This window comes from Harpegnathos saltator, unplaced genomic scaffold (genome assembly GCF_003227715.2).
Source record: "Harpegnathos saltator strain DR-91 unplaced genomic scaffold, Hsal_v8.6 scaffold37, whole genome shotgun sequence".
In the NCBI taxonomy this organism is placed as follows: domain Eukaryota; kingdom Metazoa; phylum Arthropoda; class Insecta; order Hymenoptera; family Formicidae; genus Harpegnathos; species Harpegnathos saltator.
In genome coordinates, this window is record NW_020230172.1 from 1,210,454 (window position 1) to 1,230,907 (window position 20,454).

Consider the following 20,454-nt stretch of genomic DNA (forward strand, 5'->3'; position numbering starts at 1 on the left):
AAGGCGACGATATATTCATCTGTTATAGGCTAATTCTTTGATTTTCTCTTTTATATCGCTTTCGGATCGGATGGACATTTTTTTTCATTTCTTGTTACAGAAATCTCCGTTTTATTATTTCTTATCATCTCGGAGAAATTTCTCTTTTATCATTTCTTACCACTCTGTTGTCATGTTTTACTATTATTTTCCCAATGTTGTTATCGGTATGGTAGCGTTTGTCGACTAATTATAAAATGAAGAGAAACATGATGCGAGGCACTGAACGCATCTTTTCAGGACGCAGCTGTCAAGGGAGACTCGAAGATCCCGGTGTTACTGACACGTGAGCGTCACAAGGTAACGACGGAGAATCGCGAGAAGAATCCCGCCAATCTGGAACACGTCGGGCCGAATTCGCGAAGGCAGGCGAAGGACGCGCTGGACAGCAACCGAAATCGGATAAATTCGCGGCCGGAGAACAATGTCGGGTGAGCGTGTCGCGCGTCGCGAGCGCGGATCTATCTCCACTTTTAATTAAGCCGATCTCACGACCTCGATCATCGAGCGCTTGATCTCTGACGCTGGTATTTTCATTCACGATGCAGATCATACGCGAGCACGTACCAACGGCGGAAGCGGCTTCAGCGAGAGGAGGCGAGCCAGTTTCTGAATCACACCTTCGACTCGCACTTCGGCAGTTACCGCTCGTCCTCCTACGCGAGAGCCTTGGGCACCACGAGCAGAGAGTACAACGTAAGCGACTTGATGAACTCGGAAGCTCCGAACGACGTCGATAACGACTCGCTTTCTCTCGCCGAGATTTAACCGCATGAATACGTCGGCGCGCGCGCGCGTAACGCACCCCGATCTTTCACTTCGAGTTCGCGCATTTTTGCCCAAAACTCTCTCGATTCCACTTTACACGCCCGCCACCGGCGTCAAGCAAGCGTGACAATTTGCTTTCGCTTAAGTGAGCGAAGTCAATCGGCAAGAAACGGCCAATAAAACGGCCACGAAAGTTGACGGCTACGACTGACTTTCATCGCGGTGATGAGAAAGTCTCTTTTACGTAATTACATGAAAATAAATGCAATGTAATTTGCGAGGAGAATCCCCCGAAGAAGCCGCGGTAGTGCCAATGATGGTTCCAAATTGTCACACACATACACACATATACACACGCGAACCATTTTCTCCAGGACGCCGCTGAGAGCAGGGAGGCGATCTTCTCGGACGACAATTCGCATTACTACGGCAGATTCGTGGATAACGACACATTCACGAATAAGAACGAGAGTTCAGATTACGGAGGAGGAGGAGGAGGAGGGCGCCAACGATCGTTACCCAGAAACATGCAACAGCAAACGCTCGTCGAAACGTGAGTCTCCGAAAATAGCGCTCTCCCGTTTTTGTCGGCGAGATTTTCTCCCTCGTCACTTAATTGATCCTGCAGTTACAGCTCGATTCACGAGCGGCAGGAGAAGCTGATGGACAGGAACGCGTACCGACCATTGCGGACCGCCCCGAGTCCGCTGAGCCGCGTGCCCCGGGAATTTCCAAATTTCGACTCGCAAGTTGCGGATAACGAGGGGAATGCGATGTTCCGGGTGAGTAGATTGTCTCTCGTCTTACATCCCCTTCTTCTCTCTCCCTCTTTTTTTTTTTCTACAAAATCGACTGCGGAAGAGGACGAAAAATCCGAGTGAGAAATGCTACTTTCCCTCTCCGTGCAACTTTTCAACGAACGTTCAGTCGATCGGAGCCCCGCGTGCAGATCGTTGCTAACGCAAAGACAAATGAAAATCCTTACAGTCCAGGGAAGGTAGAACGAAGGACGCGCAGCAAAGGACCGAGGCGGATCCGACGTCGTCGGATTTGCGGGAGAACGGGCGGCCCTTCCCGGAAAATTTCGCCGATCCTCATCGGAGGAGGCTGCGGTCGCTGTCGCCGTCGCAGCTCCACCGATCGAGGCAGTTCATCAGGCTGACTTCCGGCAGGTATCACACCGCGTCGATGTACGACATGTAAGTTGTTACGATTATCGTTGAGACACACGTAGCTCGAGAGCGAAACTCGACATCGGCAGGTCCTCCCCCTCTCCCCCCCGCACGCCCGGCCGGACTTTCTTCCTCTCGCGACTCCAGACCGATCGATTCCGGCCTAAAATAACCGCGGGCAAAATGTCGCGTATCGATCACGTGAGATAATATGCAGAAAAGTCGTGCGCCAACAGGCGTCGGCCAGGTCGGGCTTATCCGAATTGAATCCCGGCCGGAAAAACGGCCGGCTTGATGAACAAGTTGAGAGAAAACGCGTTACCGACAACGACCTCTCGCGCCACGATTATTCTCGAAATTCTCGAGAGAAACAAAGTAGCGCACGCGCGCGCGTGCGAAAACTCAGAGGCAGAGAGAAAGAGAGAAGGATATTAATTGTCAGGACGTAATACACACAGTAATAAACACAGCTGAGACGACAATTAAGAGCGGGCGAGCGATAGCTGCAATAGCGGCCGGGAGGTACGTGACCTCGTATTTCGCTTAATCTCGATCTCGTCACGTGACACACATTATTATTCTTAACACACTTAACGGCGACGTAATAAGATTCAGATCGTCGATTCCAGGTCGGCGAAACTGCCTCGCATGTTTCCGCGATTTTCAAGTCCGATAAAGCCGCGCGCACACGCCCACACAGCAGACGTGTACGTTCCCTCCCTCTCTCTTCCCCCGATCGCCGATTTAATAAATTTATAAAAACCCCCGTCGCGCTGTCGGTCGAGATTCACGACGGAGCCAAGGGATGTGTCGGCTCAATATTTGAACTGGCGCGACTCGGCGAGCTCGTCAAGTGCGCTCGCCATTGCAAAAATTTTTAACCGCTCGGCAACCGAATCGGCCGATCGATAGAAAAATACAGTTTTACTGTGTCTGTACGACCGGCGTGGGCGATTGCATAAAAGGCGCTTCGATCGGCAGACGCGCGCGCGCGCGAAAATTACACGGCCCTCGAAATTCAGCACCCTGGAGGTTACATACGCGGGCATTAACGGCGGACATATGGCGTGTGTGTGTGTGTGCATGTGCTGTGTGTGCACGTGGCGTGTAACATGCGGGACTATTGTATATTGTCGAAACGCCTTACGCTATTGTCCATTCCTCCTCGCCTCCTGAATATTTAAACACTGAGCCGGCACGCAGCCACTGATCGCCGTTCGGCGTTGCCTGTTCGGCGATATTCACCCCACGACCGCGAATATATCGTACTTGCCGTATAAAAATCACATTTCCCAGCAGTTTTAACAAGAGCCAAGTGCCGCTTTTGAAGTTTAAGTAAAACAACAGCGAATCGCGCGATTTCACGCTGTGTGCGTCAAAGTACATTTTGTTTCCTACGAATCTAAGGATCGAGACGTTCGACATCAGCAAAGAATTTTCATCAATAAATTTACGGTTTACTTTATTTATTTAACTCAGGCACTATAAAATCAGCAGGCTTGGTGCTTGGTTTAATTAAAACACAGTTTTAAGTCCTGTGGTTATCTCTAAAGCTTTGTATTTAATTCGTTACAGTCTCATTTTTAGAGCTCATATATGTTTAATTACGTTTACTTTTTAATATGCTAAATATTTTGCAGGGTGTACGGTATAAAAGTTTTTGATCGATTTATGTATTTGCGTTGAATATTGTCGAAGCTTTGAGGAGGTTGAATTGGAGTGACGTTTAATCCGACAAGTATATCGGAGAGGGTTCAAGAAATTGCGAACGAAAACACTTAGCGTATTAGAAAATAACACAAATCGCCCTGATAAGGCAATAATAAGAATTACATCAGCAATGGTCGACTCTTGCTGAGCCTGTTAATATTTCATGTGATTAAAAGTTCAGCAATTAATTTTATATTCGCGTGCTTCGCACGCGAGATACTTTGCCGAGGTTGCGAAAAACGATTTCTCGGAACTACTACACCAGTCCACGGGTGACTCACGGCTACTTCTTCAGCGTAAAACTTGTTCGTCGGATTTTCGCCAAGGAGAGAAACCGTATGACCAGACGATGAGGCGACCGGGAATTTCGCACGAGTGAGCCGGCAATTCGAATTTTCGCCGAAGCAAGAATTCATTACGAGTATATACACGGTAAAACTCAAGCTTCCGCGGGCTTGATAAGATCAGCAATTTATTACGTCGACGTATCGAAGAAACGAGGAACGATCGGAATAAAAATTCCAAGACGATGTTAGGAGGAACGCGAAGGAGGAAAGCGACAAACGCAGTTGGCACCTGCCTCAACCTTCTTTAACCGCGTTTCACCTGGCTCGCATGACTCGAACCGGCTAACCCTTCTTTCGTGACCGCGCGGGGAAAAGCGAGTCAGGTCAGTGCGGCTTATAAGCCGTCCGAGGTAGACTCGAAACGGGACTGTCGGGTGTCGTTGGTAGCTTAGAAGATCAGAACGCGAAAGAAGAATTGCGCGTTTCCAAACGGCGGAATTGGAAGGTGAAGAGAAACTCAATCGCGAAGAGAATTTTTCTCTGCGAAACTAAATTTGATATCAGATTACTTCGAAGAACAAGAATCAATTCAAGTGAACATTGCTTTCTGCAAAAAAAAAACTACTTGATGGGCGAGACGTCTTGCAGAGCAAACGTAGGACAACGAAAAATGTGGAAAAATTACACAGCAATTTCCCGGAGCGAAATGAAGACAAGTCGTCTTTTCCACTCCCGATTCATACCCTGAGGCCGTCTACCCGTCTAGACGTCATCGTCTCCTCGTCTGCCACGAAGAGCGTCGTGTGGGACGCGAGGTCAATGAGTACAAACTCTTATCGTCTCTCTCACCGTCCTCCTACATTCGAAAAGAATAAAAGCACAACACGACTTGCGGGGGCGAACGGACACGGCGCGTCGTGGCGCGACGACGACGACGACGTCGGCGACGTGGGGGGTGGCGACGGCGGTGGTGGCGGCGGCGGTGGAGGCGGTACCGGTCAGCAGCGGCCGGGATCCTCGGCGTCCTACGTGCCACAGTCGTGCGTACGTCGTCGATTGTCGCGAGCGCGGTGTCCTCGCAAATGATGCCTCCTCCTCAGCTACCGCTGCTTCTCCCCGTTCATCGCGACGAAGGCTTTGTCGTCGCGGCGACGACGAGCGCTCGCGGGCTCTCGTGCTCGAGCTAGTGCCCGGAATTCACCCCCGTCTGCCTTCGATCCTCGAGCGAGGCAGCCTCCCTCACGGACGTGTCGCCGAGTGCGTCGTGTGTGCGTCACCGAGTGCGTTGTGCGTATCGACGACACGTGCTTCCACGAGCGGCTCAGTTCGTCCTTGAAAACTCGCCTGCCTCCTAGGGCAGCCAGCAGCGGCGCGATGAGCGTGAATCCCGATCGAATCGCCGCTGCTCGGACTCGGATTGAGCGCGCACGGACTTCTCGCACGGCCCACGGCAGCTGTAGGATAATTGCGCGAGTTCGATCGCGCGCGAACAATGTTCCGCGATGTTGCGCTAAGTAATTCAACGACTGTCAGATCGCCGAGGGTAAAGTCGGCGAAGTCGACGGCGCGGCGGGCAACGAGAGCGAGAAGTATAGTTCCTCGCGAGACCGAAGAACTCGCGACACACGCACACGTCAGTGGCTGAGAGCGGGTGTGTGTGTGTCGATGTGTGCGCGAAGGTGACGCAGGAACAAATAAGGGACCCAGCATGGCACAGGTGAGGGCGATCCGCAGCGGGGCTCGGCCATTAAGAGCGCGTCGCCTGTTCGAGGAACTCCGACTTCCTCGGACACCTGATCGATAAATGCAATCAACAGCCGGCGATCAGCAGCCGCGCGAGCGCGCGAACGCCTACGTGTCGCTCGCGCACGCACATCGATTATTTCGCACATTCCGCCGCGCGTCGAGCGGGCTCGGCCGTGCTCTGGAATTGTTATTGGCATCGATCGCCGATTCTCCGCCGACACTCCGGTGCTCGCGCACTCGTGTTCCCTTCGTCACCAGCCGAAGATCCCGGAAGGTCGAGGCAACATCGCCCGCGAGCTTCGCCGCGAGTTTCACCTTCCTTCTCTCCTCCCCTCCCCCCGCTTCCTCGTGAGTCTCATCGTTGCATTGATAATATTGGTATATTGGCCGTCTTGTCTTGTCGAGTACCGCTCTTGGCATTTTGCGATTGTTGACTGACGGTTTGTCGGTTTTGCTTCCCCCTTTCGCGATAACCGACCCGTTGTTTCTTAATCCTCGACGACCGCTCGCGAGAAGAGGTGCAGTGATAACGGACAAGGTAACCAGCTGAAGATTAGCGGGAAAATCCACCGAGGGACGGAGAATGGATCGCCGTCGTGTTGTTGACGAAGCCAAGCTATCCTTAACCCTCCCGCCTATCAGTTGGCGTTTAATTGATACACCGATGGTACTGATGCACTGCTGATCGCCCGTCACTCTTCGCACACATACGATACCTCAACAACAAGCCGCTCGCGAGCGAAGAGGAAGAGGAGATCGACGAGTCCGCTTCGCTGAGGCGAGGTCAGCTTCTCTCGCCTAGCCTGGCAGGAAGGCTGGATTTCTCGTCGCGAGCGTTTCATCGTCCGTCCAGGACGTTGCCCGCTGAGTTGGATCGCACAAACGATGAAGCCGCGCTCGCCGGGGACGATCGGTTCATCGCAATCGCCGCGGTCGCGAGCGCGAACTCCCGAGCGGAAGGTCCGCTGAAGCGCGCGCCAGCAAGATGATCTTCAAGTCCTGCGCCTGGCCGAGCGAGGCGAAAGAGGCCGGCGGAGGAGCGCCGTCGGCGGGCCGGGCCGAGCGCAAGATCGCACACGCCGTCCTCCGTTGCTGCCCTTGCGTCTTCCGCTGTAGGAAGTCCGTCGGCGTCAGCCGCGAAGAGGAGGACGACGACGGCGGCGCCAACGACGACGACGACGACGGCGCGTCCGTCTCGACCGTCATCACCACGGCGACCGCGACGCCGGTCATCGCCTTGAGGCTGAACGACACGGTGTACGTTGTAGACTCCGACTCCGTCAAGCGTGGGTCGATATTTTGTCCGACGATTTTCGGGGCAACAGAGAGAGAGAGAAAGAGAGATGGAGGGAGAAGGAAAGAGAGAGAGAGAGAGAGAGAGAGAGAGAGAGAGAGAGAGAGAGAGAGAGAAAGGAGACCACGCGACTCGTTGAAAATTGTAACGTTAAATAATTGTCGATACGCAAAGTACCACGAAGGTGTCTGAGACGCGGTGACATGGAGATCGACCGTGCTCGTCAGCATCGTCTGGTGATGTTGGTCACCGCACAAGGAGACGAAAGATCAGTTCAATTAATGCGTCGATCAGCGACGAGAACGAACGCGCTTTGTTCGGAGAAGGCGGAATTTCTGACTTCTGGAAGGCCGAGTACGGCTCGCGCGAGGCAGAAATTCCGATTCTTCTGGGAATATCGACTCGAGATCCACTCGGGGAGGGGGGAGGGCGCCTGTCGATCTCGAGGGCGATGTGAAGGGGGTGTAACTTCTTAAGCAACTTTATCGCGTTGAAAGTGCAAGGACGCCTCAGCCTTGCACTTGAGCCGTCACTGCTGTGCTGTTTTATTTGAGTCATTGACAGTTAGCCGCATAGTGGGTGGTTGTCGCGAGCGAACCCGATGACACGCATTTAAAGCGCAGCCCGGAGCTCTGGAAACGTCATTTCGCGGCCGCACTCTGCCGCGATTTCGGCGACGTCGCTGAAATGTTAATGTCGCGTCGTAGGCCAGGCCGGAATGTTGCATGCGCGCCGCTGCGAGAGGAACTTTCGACTCGATTTCTGTTTTTGCATTTCAGCGACAAAGCGACGGTGAACGAGGAGGAGTACAATGCGCGGAACAAGCGCCACTTCTCGCCCGAGACGAGGAGTTACAACGTGCAAACCTCGAACAAGGAGGAGTCTCGGTATCAAGGTATCCTATCTCCATCGAGAACGTCATCTTCTGTTGCGAGAACGAGAAAACACGAAGAGATGCAACAGGAACACGCAACCCCGCGTCGTTCGACGCTGAAAAGAAATGGATTTTTTTCGTCGAATCAAGTTTGACATTTTATCAACTCGCGTCGTCGTCGTGTATTTCATTCGTGCATTTCTCATGAGAGAAACGGTGAAAAAGGAATCGCAAAGTATTTCTTTTAGAATTTCTTTTAGATGGAGTATTCGTAGACAATAAAACGATATATTTGCACGGGGAGAAAAAGTTTCGTTGAATCAACATGCCGAATCAATTGCAATTTTGCCGAACCAAATTCGATCGCAAGAATCAGGAGAATTCCGTTTTCTCCTCTTTCAATTGATCTAAAAATCAACACTAAAACTAGATTGTGGGCCGTGTGAGACGAACGAAAAAAAATATAGAGAGAGAGAGAATTTAATATTCAAATTCCTCGCTGTTTTTTTTTTCTTTTCCACAAAAAGGGGCTCTTTGCGATTTCTTTTCGCCGCCTCACCCGCAGAAGGTAGACGCAGAAACAAAACGCCCGGCGAACTTGTCTTTCCCACACCAAGTTTTGGTGCGACCAAGTCCGCGTGGTGCGGGTGATTCCGCGTCTCGATTCCTCCGTCTCGCGTCCGGAAAATCGAAATCGAATCCTGGATACCGCCGAGACTCGCAGAGATGCCGAATGAACCGTGAGAGACTTTCGGCTGGCGCGAATGCCGACAGTAGCTGAAGTGGAGCGAGAGGTTCTTCACCTCGCGCATGCATATACGTAGAGCTTAGGCGAGCCGACGCGCCACGGTGATCAATATTCCGCTAGTCAAGTCCGAGGTACGCGATCGAGTCTCGCGTTGTATCGCGCGAGAACACTCGGATCGATGCTTCACGCGTCCGTCTGAGAGTCGCTCCTCTGCAAATCCGGCGATTCTAGTCAGCTTCCGCGACGTCTCTTCAGCGGAGAGACGCGAGATCCGATCGTCTTCCGCGCTGGTTCATCGAAGCGTCGAACGACGATTCTCACACACCCACCCATACATACACACACACACACATATTGCCCGACGTGTAAGTACGTGCTCTCAAGTGCTCCTTCAACGCCATTCTTAGAGTTTCTACGTTCCTTCTCAGTCAGCGAACGCATTCGCGAACCCACCAGAAGCGCGAGCAGTTCGTCGTCGGACGCTTCCAGGAGCGATCGGCAAGACGCTCTCGCGGAGAACCGAGACGCGAGATCACTGCGAGATCGCGCCAACGATAGCAACAACAACAATAATGACGACGACGACGGCAGCCGATTGTCGAGCCCGCGCAGCCAGTACGCCGACCCGGCGTTCGACATCATCACGCAGCAGGCGACGAGTCGTCCGATTCACGACGACGTCGACTCCTTTTTCGTAAGAACTTTCCGAAACTATGTCTTCCTGAGAGCATGCCGATTATCTACCAATAAACCCGATACCTGCATACCACGATATTTTACGTATACAGGGTGGCCCATTGTACACAGGGAACAATAGTTTAGTGATAGATTTTTTCACGTATTTGGAGTCGTTACTTCTACGGCGCAAATTTGACGGGAGCCCATCGTTTGACGCAACATTTTATTTTCCAACGTTAAATACTACGGTAATTAAACGACAGACTTGAATTGCGCTCGAAAGTAAACAGCGTCCGCTCAATACTCGAGTTCATTGGAAAAATTCCGTTTCTTCTATTATTTTTCATTTTTTCTTCTTCCGTCTGACTGAAGAGTGAGAAAGCCGATTGATCCGGAGGGAGAGACGCTGTCGCGTATTAGCGGTAAAATAATAAATAAATAAATAAATAAAAATGTATCCGATGCGCGTAAGGACTTTATAGAATTCAAGTGGCAAGTCCCGAATGGCAAATCTAACTCGTGGCGATCGTTTCAGACGGCGACGGACGACAGCAGCAAGGTCGAAGGGCCGATCGAAGGGGCGAGCGCGCTGATCGGGGGGGATGAGGCGTCGAAGGAATGGAGCAGCGAGGACGAGACGAAGCCGACGGGCCGACTCGGTGCGATCTCGAGGCACTCAGAACACGGCGAATCGGTCGCGATTGAGGACGAGAACTGCAACGGGAGCACAACCGGCAGCAGCTCCGGCTTTCCTGAGCAGCTGGAGAACCGGTCGCCGAGCGCGAGAAGGATCGCGAACGAACGGATCCTGCCCTACGACGAGCCGAAGGTGTCCAAGGAGTCGCTGCAGGCCACCAGCGCCCCGCGGACTGCGAGCCCCAACAAGTCCGAGTCCCTGTATCAGTCACCGAATCACAGCACTCGTCATTCGTCGCTCGCCAGCTCGCCGTCCAAGCGGATCTCCCGCTGCGGCTCGCGCAACTTGGTCAGTAAACGCGACGGGACTGCTGCGGAAATTTGGAGATGACGAATTTCCGGGATTTCTGTGAACTCGGAAATCCGATTAAGAATAAGCAGAATTGATTCAAAATAGTCTCCCGGGCTCATCTGGTTATTCGAATAGCGGATAAATGTGATACTTTAAATTCGAGTTATTTCGGGGGTACAGTTGAAATATAAAATTCGAATCCGAGTCTGAATCCGAATCTGATCTAAATTCGTACCACAATCAGAAACCTGATAGATACATTTGCAGCAACTTATTATAAATGCTTCTCGAGATTTGACAATCAAATAGATATCTTTTATTTTTTTAACTGCAATTTGACAGTTTAACACATAAATAAGCATAATCTGAGATAATTATATTTATTTACTAGGTGTACAATTTTGCTTCCGCCGTTTTTTTTCCGAAATTCGAGGCTTTATTGTAAAAAACTGGTTATACATTTATGATTCAAAGTATTGTCCATCGCTGGCCACTACTTTCTCCCATCTTTCGGGCAGCGTACGAATCCCGCGTTGAAAAAAAACTGGTCATCTTTTGAAGCGACTCACGAATCGATCCAATTTCTTACTTCTTCATAAGACCGGAAGTGCTGGTCAACCAGGTCGTGCGTGTGCCATTGATCGAAACAAATGATAGTCAGAGGGAGCAACGTCTGGAGAATACGGCGGGTGGGGTGGGACTTCCCATTTCAACGTTTCCAAGTATGTCTTGACCACTTTCGCAACATGGGGTCGAGCATTGTCATGCTGCAAAATCACTTTATCGTGTCTCTCGTTGTATCGCGGCCGTTCGTCTTTCAATGCTCGGCTCAAATGCATTAATTGCGTTCGATAACGATCGCCTGTGATTGTTTCAGTCGGTTTTAACAGCTCATAATACACTACGCCGAGCTGGTCTCATCAAATACAGAGCATGACCTTGAAGCCGTGAATATTCGGTTTGGCCGTCGACGTGGATATGCCCATGATTTTCTGCGCTTGGGGTTATCGTAATGAACCCATTTTTCGTCCTCAGTCACAATGCGATGCAGAAATCCCTTCCGTCTTTGCCTTTCAAGCAACTGTTCACAAGCGAACAAACGCCGTTCAACATCTCTCGGTTTCAACTCGGTACGGCACCCAATTTCCTTGCTTCTGAATCATTCCCATGTCTTTGAGGCGTTTTGAAATTGCTTGTTGAGTCACTCCCAATGATCGTGCCAATTCTTCTTGACTTTGACACGAGTCTTCATTAAGTAATGCCTCCAATTCTGCATCTTCGAAAACCTTCTCTCTTCCACCGCTATGCCGGTCTTCGACGTGAAAATCACCGTTCTTGAAGCGTTGAAACCACTCACGACACGTTCTTTCACTAATAGCGGCCTCACCATAAGTATTTGAAAGCATTCGATGAGCCTCAGCCGCAGATTTCTTCATATTGAAGCAGAAAATTAAAACCTCCCGCAAATGACGAGAATTTGGCTCGTAAACTGACATTTTCAATCGAGAATAACTTTATGATGCAGACACAAATCGACTAATGTTTTTATGGGGTTATGTTGACAGATGCCCAAGTTTATTGCATGACGTCTATCATCTATTTATTTCGACCACTACTTACCGCTAAAGCCATTTATAGGAAAACGGCGGAAGCAAAGTTGTACACCTAATATATATTTGAATAACAATTATCTCGGATAATTTTGTTATTAAATTGATCCATTCTTTTTCTATTATCTGTTCTGCGACGTTTTTCACCAAGTAAATCCGTCCATGTTTCGTGCAAGATTTCCACGTCGCATGAAATTCCGCCGGTAGCGAAATCCGCGGGTCCGAGCCGCCCGAAGCGACTAATTAGAAAACAGACTCTCGCTAATGATTGGGCGCCTTGGGTACGGAGACGGCCGTACCACCGTTTCTCCCAAGTGTCGCCAAACCCTCCGCCGGCGGATCGCAACTCCCGATTTCGCCCCGTGCGGGACCGACTGGCTCGACGTGATTTCAGTCGGAGGTGGGCGGGTTCGTTGAATAAGTCTCGTCGCGAAATTAGGAACTCGTTCGGCTGTTTGTTACGAACATGCAAGTATATTCTATATGATACAGCTGTTACGAACTGAACGGCTAATTCCGTCCGTCCGATTGTAATCACAAAAAGTATGTCCGGCTGTAAGCCGTTCGAGTAAGTCGACGGATTCTCCGTCCGACGGATTTCGCTAATAATCGTAATCGCCAAGATTTTCGTTGGATCTCGACCGCACCAAAAGTTCCCGACGGAACGCGCACTCTACCAGCCCGTGTACGCGCTCGTGACCGGCTCGTGCGCGTAGCGTGCGTCGGGGCACGTTCTTTTCCTGCGTTATCAAAAAAAAAAAAAGTCGCGACTTTTTCTTTTTCTTTTTGATAACGCAGGAGAAACCCGTCATGGGTACCCTCCGCCCCCTGGGAGGGGCAGAGGGTTATGTGAGACTCTTACTCACTAAAACTCCTGCGGGATGTCTACCAGTCGGACCGAGATGGGGGGAGTCAGGGGAACTGCGCCAGCATTCCTTCCCCGACACCGTGGCCCCAGGGCTCTAACGAAGCCCAAGTACCGCGCCCGTGTGGATCCTCTCCAGGAAGAGGGTCCGGGCGCGGTGCCCCGGTCGGCATGCCGATCAGGTTGGCCTTCCGGTACTTTACGGGAGAGAGGGAGGGAGACACCCACCCTCCTCGAGGAGTGATTTCACTCCGGAGGGGGGCGGGGGAACGAGACCCTTTTCCAGAGGGCCTCGTTCCCCCCTACCCTACCTCGCCGACGCCCGGGGAAGGGCGAGGGGGGGGCTTACACCCCTTCCCCCGACGACCCTCCCCCGCGCGTCCGCATCGCGACGCGCGACTAGCTAGGCCGACTCTAATTGTCGTTCGTCGCCGAGGCCGGGCCAGGGATCTCCCTCGCCAAGACTTCGCGCGGACTACCGGGACCGGGATGCGGCCCTTCGCAACAATACGCATTAGGAAGACCGGCCCGGCCACGGCCGGCTACTCCCTGGCGGCGCGTCTTCCGACTTCGCGAGGTGCGTAGAACGTGGAGAGCTGACGCTGCGGCTTCCATCATCCGGACGACGTCCCCGAGATCGTCCGCTCGTCGTCGGTCTCTCGCCCGCTTCGCCGTTCGCTCGCTCGGGTCGAGATCCAAAAAGGAATAGGCCGAATCCTTTCGGCTTCCGCATGGCTATCGGCTCGGAGGTCCCCCACTCGCGGGAGCTCCCAGGGAGCCTTGCGCGGTCCGGTGGCCGTGCCCCGTCGCCCCGCCGAATCTTCTCGCTTCTGCTAGCTGTCGGCCGCGGTTCTTCGCTGTTTCGCTCCTCGACCACCGACGAACGTAGTAGACTCTTGGTGGCTTCCACCCGAAACCTCTCAGAAGGGGGTTCGGGGGTCCACGGTCTCTCCGCCACTCGTTTCAGCACGCCACAATCGCCGGGAAAAATCCCGGTATTTTCTAATATTCGTTCGGGACTCGCGGTCGCCCCGCTCACACGGACGTTCCGACGCTACATCGACGGATTGGTACCACTTAGTCGCTCTGTAACAGGCGCCTCAGGCTGCCTGGTTACAGGTTACAGTTCCTTTTATATAATTTAAATTCAAGTTTAAATCTGAATTTGGTCAAGTTCAAATTTAAATCTGAAATCCGCTTCTCGACATTCAGATCTCAATTTTGAAGCCAAATCTCTTATTATAGTTTAAACTTTGATCCGAATAGAGTGATTTTGATTTTCCAAATTGAAGCCGATCTCCAACTTTCGGATAGTTAGATATTCGGATATTTGAAAGTAATTGTTTGACTTTAATATAAAAGTCTGTGGTCGAAAAAACAAATTAAACAAATAGGAAAAAGGAAACAAGGCGGCTAATTGAATATATATAGAGTGTCTCATTTTATATCAATCTGGGCCCGTGGTTATTTCGATCGAGAATTGGTCAGAAAGCGGAGAAAACAGGCTAAAAATTCTTGAGCTAAAGCTAAAGAAACATGTTCACGAGACGATATTGGTTCGGATCAATCGAGTAGATTTGTAAAACAGGCCGAAAATTCTCCCTTTGCATTCTTAATTAATTAACCAGAATAGCCACAAGAAGAAGACTGGGAGTCTTGAAGCGCATCGATCTAATGCAATTCTCACCGATGTGTGGTGGCAATTTTCGCGGTGTTCTACCCTTCCTAACACTCGCGCGGATCCTTGGGAATCCCTGAGTATCTCTAATCGTCATCCTTTTTGGTCAACATGTTAGCCGTTCGAGCATCAGAACGGGGAGTCCAGGGATTCCAGCGAGGAGAGATTAGTCGCTTCCATAGTACTTGACGAGGATGCTTCCATTCGATCGTTGGACCCCGGTCGTCCGCAGATCGACGGCGGTATGACCGACACACCGGCGATTATCATCGCGTCGCGGCCGCATTCTCACGAGACCATCGAATACGTGGAGAACGCGAGGAACGTCGAGAACGCGAGCGTGCTCAATAGAAATAATACTGAAGAGGTGAGAGACGCAAGTACACAGTGGGGCTGGCGACTCGTCAAGTTCCGTTTGTAAGCGAGGGCGTATAAAGTCAAATCTGAAGGCGGGTCTCCGAGAGGCGGCGAGTAAAGGAAAAGGGAAAGAATCATAAGGATCGCAGAAACGAATTCGGGAAACGGATTCGGGAAACGAAAAACAAAGGCTATAAGATTAGATATACAGGGTGTCCCATTTTAAAGGACCCACTCAAACATCTCAGAAACACTGCGTTAAATCGAAAAATGCTTAAGACAAAAGTTGTTTAGCTTGAAGAGGGGGGGGGGGCATAGAACAGCGATAGCATTCTGTTTATAGATGGCTCCATTTTCGAGACATTTACTGATTATCAGTTTTCTTAAATGGAAATCCAAATTTTTTATTTTATCATCTTTTTCTACTTAATTATTTATTTAAACAACTTTTGTCTGAAACTTTTTTTATTTCCTTAATATATATTTGAGAGTGTTTAAGGGAAACTTGGTAACTTTTTCAACATTTACCTTACGATATCTTGTTAACTATTCGTCGAAAGAAAAAATAGTATTAGACTTTTTTACTTTATTTACTATCAAGAATATACTACTATAATAGTGCCCTAACTTTTATTAATTTAATAATTTTGAAATTTCCAAAGGTCGGTAAGATATGTCCCCTATGTCCCCCTTAACGTAGTGTTTCTAAGATATTTGAGTGGGTCCTTTAAAATGGGACATCCTGTCCACAATCGTCACAAAGCGTGAGCGTGGTTCTCCAAAAATGTTCGAAAGCTTCTTTTTCCGCCCGAAGATTACAGCGTTTATATTTCATAATTCCACAACTCTCTATTGGTCCACGTCTCCTTTAGCTTGGAATACGTCTCATCATCGCAAATTTAAACATTAACGCGAGACCGCTGTCACGCAACACTCTTTTTGCAGGCGATGAGTGCACGCCGAAATGTTTTCCGCTTTCGCTGATCCGTCTCCGCACGCACCTAACATTTGTTTTCGTGTTATCGCCGTGTTGTCTGCTTACACTGCTTGATATTAAAAATGTGTAATCGTGGTGCTTTCAGTCCACGGAGGAAGAGTCCAGCGTGAACGACACTCTGGAGGACCGACAGAGCAAGGACAGCGCGAGCGAAACGAACACGGAGCCAGGAATATTGAAGATCGAGGTACGAGAAATTGACTCAAGCCACAGCGATCTTGATCAGTTCTGACAGTTGTCGAATCTTGAATTACTGCACAGAATTCAGAATTCTCTTCTTAAAGCATGCAACATTTTTTACCCCTTTCTGTGATAAGAAATAAAAGTGCCGACGAAGACACTTGAGAATGACGAATTTCACACGAGCGACTAAATGTTTTCCATGTCGCTATGAGTTGAAAGCTCACGTGTCGCGATGATCCTTTCCTGTACAGCCTCAGTCCATGGACATTATCGAGTCGCGCAGAAAAATCGCTTCGAAAGTACCGGTCCGCGACGCTGGCAGATATCGAGCGCTTTCCATGAAGAAAGCCGCGGAGAAGCCCTCGGAGAAGTCCAAGCGGATGGTGCAGCAGTGCTTCGCGCAGCTTGAGAGTAAAGACTGGTAAGACGCTACAGATCGCTAACTTTGCCGATTGAAGCGAGAACTGACGAGTGCCATGAAAGAAGAAAAGGGCGGTGTACTAGGTGGCGACGGAACCGCCGTGCGTTCGGGACCTGCATCTTATTTTCGTTCCGAAGAGAGAAAAATATCGAGAGCGCGGTAGTCGCTAGACCGGGAATCGAACCTGAGGGGGTCTTTCCGCTCGCCGGACGACTGCTCTAGACCACTGAGCTATCTGACGCTCCACGCTCACGACACTCTCCTCTCCCTAGATAACATTGAGAGATGTCGTTCGGAAGCGTTTCTAGTGCTATCCCCGAGCGCACGGCGACTACAGAGAGAGGCATTATTACTTGTACCTAGTGGTACAAGCTGGTGGTCTCTCAAAGTCAAAGGTTGCAAAGAGTGACTGGGTTTCAGGGAAGTAACGACGAAAGGCTTGAAGTCCCTGTCTCAAATCGCGAAGCAGTCTCCGGAGTACCTGGACGTCCTCTCGGTTGGAACGATAGCGCGGCTTCTGGGACGACACGTGAGAAATCTCCGCTCGCAAGTGGCGCGAGCCGCTTGTCTCGCCGCCGGTGATGTCTTCAGCTCGCAGATTCGGGGCATCGATCAGGTGGGTGTCAGGAATGTGCTTCACTTATTCTCCGAAGGGAGAATCGACTGGTGGAGTTCTTTCGCTCGATATGTATATTTCTCGTGGGAAATTGATTTCTCCTCCTTCGCCTGCAGGATCTGGATGAGATAGCGGGTCCGCTGCTCCACCGAACGGCCGATACGAATCGATTTCTCCGTGCGGATTGCAACGCGGCTCTGGATCAGATGGTGCAACATCTGCCGCCTCATAAAACCATCGGTGTGATCGTATTGCGAGGAGCGAGGCGAGTTGCGGATTTTCAGAGAATATTCTCATCTACGGGGTGTCCGACAATTAATCGCTCGTATTCGCGTTCGCTCATTAATTTCTTTTTATCAATTTCCTTAAGAACTGCATTTTGTGTCCACATTGCTAGACATGCTAGAAGACCTTCTTGTCCGTTTGATCTTTGTTGCACGAGCGACGACGATTAGCAGACATCCCACGTATACCTTGTATTGCGCGTAGCTCACTTGCCAATTGTTCCGCCGCAGCCATCAAAACGCTATCGTTCGCGCAACGACCGCGCGACTGTTGTCAGACATCACCGACCGCATCGGGCCCGACCACGTGATGATCCTGCCGCGCGACGTGAAGGATAAGTTGCTGAACAGCGGTGCGAGACTGTTGATGGACGGGAATCTGGACGCGAGGTAAGCGAGCCCGTTGCGCCATCGCCGGCGCATCATCGAGAGTAATCGAGGGAAATCGCATGCGCAGGAATCACTCCAAGAGGATGTTCCGGCGGTTGACCCGCTGCGAAGGCTTCCGCAAAGCGCTGACGGACGCCGTGCCCGAGACGACGTTACGACACATCGACAAAACCATGAAGACCCTCTAACCGAGACGGACTGGTCGGGCGATTTTATAGTCAGTTTAACGTAGTGCGATTTAACCCCGCCGTCGTCGCCGTCGCCGCCGCCGTCGCTTGGACCACCCCAGAAGATTGCTCCGTCGCGGACGACGTTCGACGACCCGGTCGTCTAAAGAATCGACTTACGATCAAGATTCAGACGAGAATTTTCTATACCGAGAAAAATGCCAGACAGGCGCTCGCAATTAGCCTCTCCCCTCTCCACCCCCCTGCGCGCCGTGAATATTCTCCCACCGAGGATGAAATGCAACGAAAGGACGATTCCAGTGAAACGCACGTCGGAGGCGACGTGCGACGACGAAGGAGGCGAGAGACTCGCTGCTCGGCCTGCGTCGATCCTGTTGCTTTTTCTTCTTTTCTTCTTCAATTCTTGTTTTCCTCATCGACGTTTTGATACTCGACAACTTTAATATACACGCATGTACGAACGCGGGCGTTAAGGTCGACATGCTTCTTCCTCGTCGCGCACCTCGACGAGCACAACACGGGGGAATTGTTCCTCCGAGAGAAACGGGACAGAGGAAAACGAAACGGAAGGAGCTTTCCGACGAATCGGCCGGAAGACAGGTATCGTCGTCGTCGTATCGTAGGCGCGTTTCGAGGCGCAACGGGAAGAAAGTGTGTCAATGTTTATACGACACTCGCGCTCGTGCATGCATCTTTTTATACGGTTGTGTAAAGGAGCCGCACTTGGGTGCAAGTGCGCGCGGTGAACATGTAGTAGTGCCTTCTCACACATCGGTGACCGCATCGCGAATCTCCGGACTCGCTCGCACAAAAGGGAACCCGCGACCCACCAACGTTCGCGGCACGGTCCCGCAGAGTCGAAATCTCGAATTCGGAATTCGGAAACTGTTCCCGCTCCTTAAATCTCGGCACGTGTTTTTTCCTTTTTTTTTTCTCTCGGGACGCGACGCATGCCCGCGAAATATCGCCGATACGCTCGACGACGGCTTACGTTGTTGTCTTCACCAACTCTACACCGACGAGTTGCAGGAAGAGAAAATCAGTGGACGGATCTCTTTCTCCAAAAGGGAGGCAAAAGAGCTCGAGATCGCTCGCTGACGGCGATGATTCCGTATCTCGGAATCGACGATCAGCTTCCGTCAGTCTGAAAACACAGAGACTGGAGAGAGAACGTCAGCGCGAGAGTGTGTCCTCGTAAATTTTTATATAGATTAAATATCTCGAGTGTGATGACAGTTTAACATTTGCGAGACAGAGGGAAAGAGAGAGAGAGAGAGAGAGAGAGAGAGAGAGAGAGAGAGAGAGAGAGAGAGAGAGAGAGAGAGAGAGAGAGATAAAAAATTACCACACAGGCAAACCGGGCATATACGACTTTAATTTTCAAACCTTAAATTTTTTAATTTTAAACCTTTAGAATTGTATATTTGGAGAACGACTCATATATTTATACAAATATATATATGAAAAAAATAATGATTTATACGCATACATATACCGAACGAGAATAATTGCTTATTACCGAAGGCACACGTATATATATTATTATTGATAAATAAAATTAATGTTGTTATATATCACAGTGGTATATTTTGACTTTCCCGCTAGCGCGCGAGTACAGACAGCATCCATCAATTTGCTAATAATGCTCCACAGTATTGGACGACAGATTCTTGGCTAATGGTTCGTAACCATTAGCACTCGCTGGCTCTGTTGGCAACGTCTGACTATCCTATGTCGGTATTCGCGTCAAGTCTCGAACAATATATCTTGCTTACGTAATCAACACACGAAACAGTTCTTTCGCTTGAAGTGGGAGCCTCAGTGAACAATTGCAAGTGAAATCGCGATTCCCGTCGTTTGCGGGGCGAACCACGACGGCTATTTTGTCAAGCTCTCACAGAAGGATATTGAAGTACCGAGTATCCGTTTACAGGTAGAAAAGTCAGCGAACGAGCGAGGATATTTCCCAATGGAACAGACCGTCGCTGAAGACGCGTCGATTGAGAGAAGCGTCAGAATAATCGTGGACTCCATCGAAAATATCGTAAGTCTCCGTCGTGTGATCGAACAATTTCGCAATCGTGAGAGAACAATTATGCTTTGTATTGTTACTTACTCTTCTCTTCCTTTCTTATGTCCAATAAAGGTATTGTTATTATTATTAATTATCTTTTGTGGGAAAGACTGTAAAGGAAGAAACTGCACTATCGTTCATCATGATACACGATAACGCAGTGCTCGGGGAGAGTAATCCTGTTATCGTCGCTCCTGGTTTCAAAGAATCCTTGCAAATTTACAACGTCAAGTTCGCCGTCGAACTTCCACTTATGATCGAGGATCGTGGCAGCGTAGATTCATTAATATCGACGCCGGTCTTAAGTAAATTACCTTCATATACGATGATGTATTATCGCACATGTTTGACCTCCTACCTAGCTTGGCAAAGTTATTTTCGAGAGGCAAGTTTTACTCTAACGAGTTAAACTTCGTTCAATGTTTTGGAGACCTCTTTCCTCACATTTCACAAAGTAACAACTATATTCATTACCGTTAATAATAAT

The 20,454-nt window shown here is 50.1% G+C and overlaps 2 protein-coding genes across 5 annotated transcripts in view; one reads left to right on the forward strand and one right to left on the reverse strand.

The window, feature by feature from the left end:
* Positions 1–19,171, forward strand: part of LOC105185536 (uncharacterized) — a 41,809-nt gene extending 22,638 nt beyond the window's left edge. For 3 of the 4 annotated variants that reach the window (XM_025300485.1, XM_025300486.1, XM_025300487.1), the window contains 16 exons: positions 280–470; positions 588–735; positions 1,182–1,360; positions 1,436–1,589; positions 1,795–2,006; positions 7,796–7,911; positions 9,046–9,332; positions 9,427–9,564; positions 9,852–10,301; positions 14,576–14,824; positions 15,897–15,998; positions 16,246–16,415; positions 16,836–17,031; positions 17,148–17,296; positions 17,547–17,705; positions 17,773–19,171. In XM_025300485.1, coding sequence (XP_025156270.1) covers positions 280–470; positions 588–735; positions 1,182–1,360; positions 1,436–1,589; positions 1,795–2,006; positions 7,796–7,911; positions 9,046–9,332; positions 9,427–9,564; positions 9,852–10,301; positions 14,576–14,824; positions 15,897–15,998; positions 16,246–16,415; positions 16,836–17,031; positions 17,148–17,296; positions 17,547–17,705; positions 17,773–17,893 — 3,021 coding nt within the window. In that variant the 3' untranslated portion in view covers positions 17,894–19,171. The remainder of the gene's footprint in view (positions 1–279; positions 471–587; positions 736–1,181; positions 1,361–1,435; positions 1,590–1,794; positions 2,007–7,795; positions 7,912–9,045; positions 9,333–9,426; positions 9,565–9,851; positions 10,302–14,575; positions 14,825–15,896; positions 15,999–16,245; positions 16,416–16,835; positions 17,032–17,147; positions 17,297–17,546; positions 17,706–17,772) is intronic. The other variant, XM_019842509.2, reaches the window with a different exon arrangement.
* Positions 1–20,454, reverse strand: part of LOC105185530 (carbohydrate sulfotransferase 13) — a 44,578-nt gene that overhangs the window by 14,380 nt on the left and 9,744 nt on the right. The window lies entirely within an intron of this gene.